The sequence below is a fragment of the Aplysia californica genome, unplaced genomic scaffold, assembly GCF_000002075.1.
Source record: "Aplysia californica isolate F4 #8 unplaced genomic scaffold, AplCal3.0 scaffold00275, whole genome shotgun sequence".
In the NCBI taxonomy this organism is placed as follows: Eukaryota; Metazoa; Mollusca; class Gastropoda; order Aplysiida; family Aplysiidae; genus Aplysia; species Aplysia californica.
The window spans coordinates 737,256-738,435 of NW_004797545.1; the positions used below are offsets into that span (position 1 = coordinate 737,256).

General features: G+C 44.2%; 1 protein-coding gene across 1 annotated transcript in view; it reads left to right on the plus strand.

Moving 5' to 3' along the window:
* Positions 1-1,180, plus strand: part of LOC101858638 (contactin) — a gene marked incomplete in the record, with an annotated part of 71,633 nt that overhangs the window by 58,218 nt on the left and 12,235 nt on the right. The window contains 1 exon segment of the mRNA XM_035970500.1: positions 35-224. Coding sequence (XP_035826393.1) covers positions 35-224 — 190 coding nt within the window.

Sequence of the window (1,180 nt, forward strand, 5' to 3'; positions counted from 1 at the left end):
CCCCCGTTCTTTCTTTTAAAATTCCCCAAACCAGATCAACTACTGGCACGAAGAAGAAGTGGCAACAGACTACAAAGAATTTATCCGTCACGAGGGGCAGATAGACATGGGCATCGTTATCGGTCTAAAGAGCGACAACTTCTACTTCTTTACTATACAGGTCTACAACTCTGCTGGCCTGGGGCCCATCTCCGAGTACTTCTTTCAGGAGACATTACACGCACGTGAGTTAATTAATGAGCCACAGTGCTGAATAGCGGCATCAGTTAATGAGCGATAGTGCTGAATAGCGGCATGAGTAACTAAATTTCGGTACCTTAGAATAACATAGTTCTGACATGTTCAGCCGTTTATAGCTACAAAGACTATGAAGTCAGGAACGAGAATATGATCTATATTCTATCAAAATCGTAAGATTATTCAAGTTATTATTAAAAAGACCCAAAAGAATTGCATTCTAAAAAGCATGACGTGTTGTGGAACTCAACATTTTTAACGTGAAATTCCTCAAAACTATGTATTCATGAGCAGATAGAGACTTTGTAATTCGAGAGTAGGGTAATGTGCAGTGCTGAATTGTGCTTTGAGTTAACATTAGATAATAAGCCACAAAGCTGAATACAGGCGTCTGTGATGAAGCATTTTGGTGCCTTTCTGTCGCATGCAGGAGACCCGGGTTCGATTCCGGCTTGGGGAGAAATGTTCTATCTAGATATAGTATAGTTTTCCTGCTGAGATGTTGCATCCCTCCTCTCTCTCAGAACGGGTTGGCCCAGGCATGCATAGTCGGAAGTCCTTCCACCCCCCCCCCCTGAATTATCTAAATTGTGCTGATGGGGGCGTAAAAACACTTCCATTGCTGAATAGCTGCAAAACACCTTCATGAAAAATACAGTGCTGAAAAGCAGTATGGGTTAATAATGCTTCACAGTCTTGGATAGCACTGGAGCTTAGTTACTGAAGCACACAGCTGACTAACGGTGCGAGTCACTAAATCACACCGATCGATACCGACATACCTCAAGGAGGCTCAGCAGCCTGAATATGAGACATTATTTTGTTTCTTACTCTCACCCTTCCTCTTCCCACTCCCACCCTCCTCTCCCCACTCCCACCCTCCTCTCCCTTCCACCTCTTTTCCCCTCCTTCCCACATCTTCTCCACCCTCCAACCGCTTCTC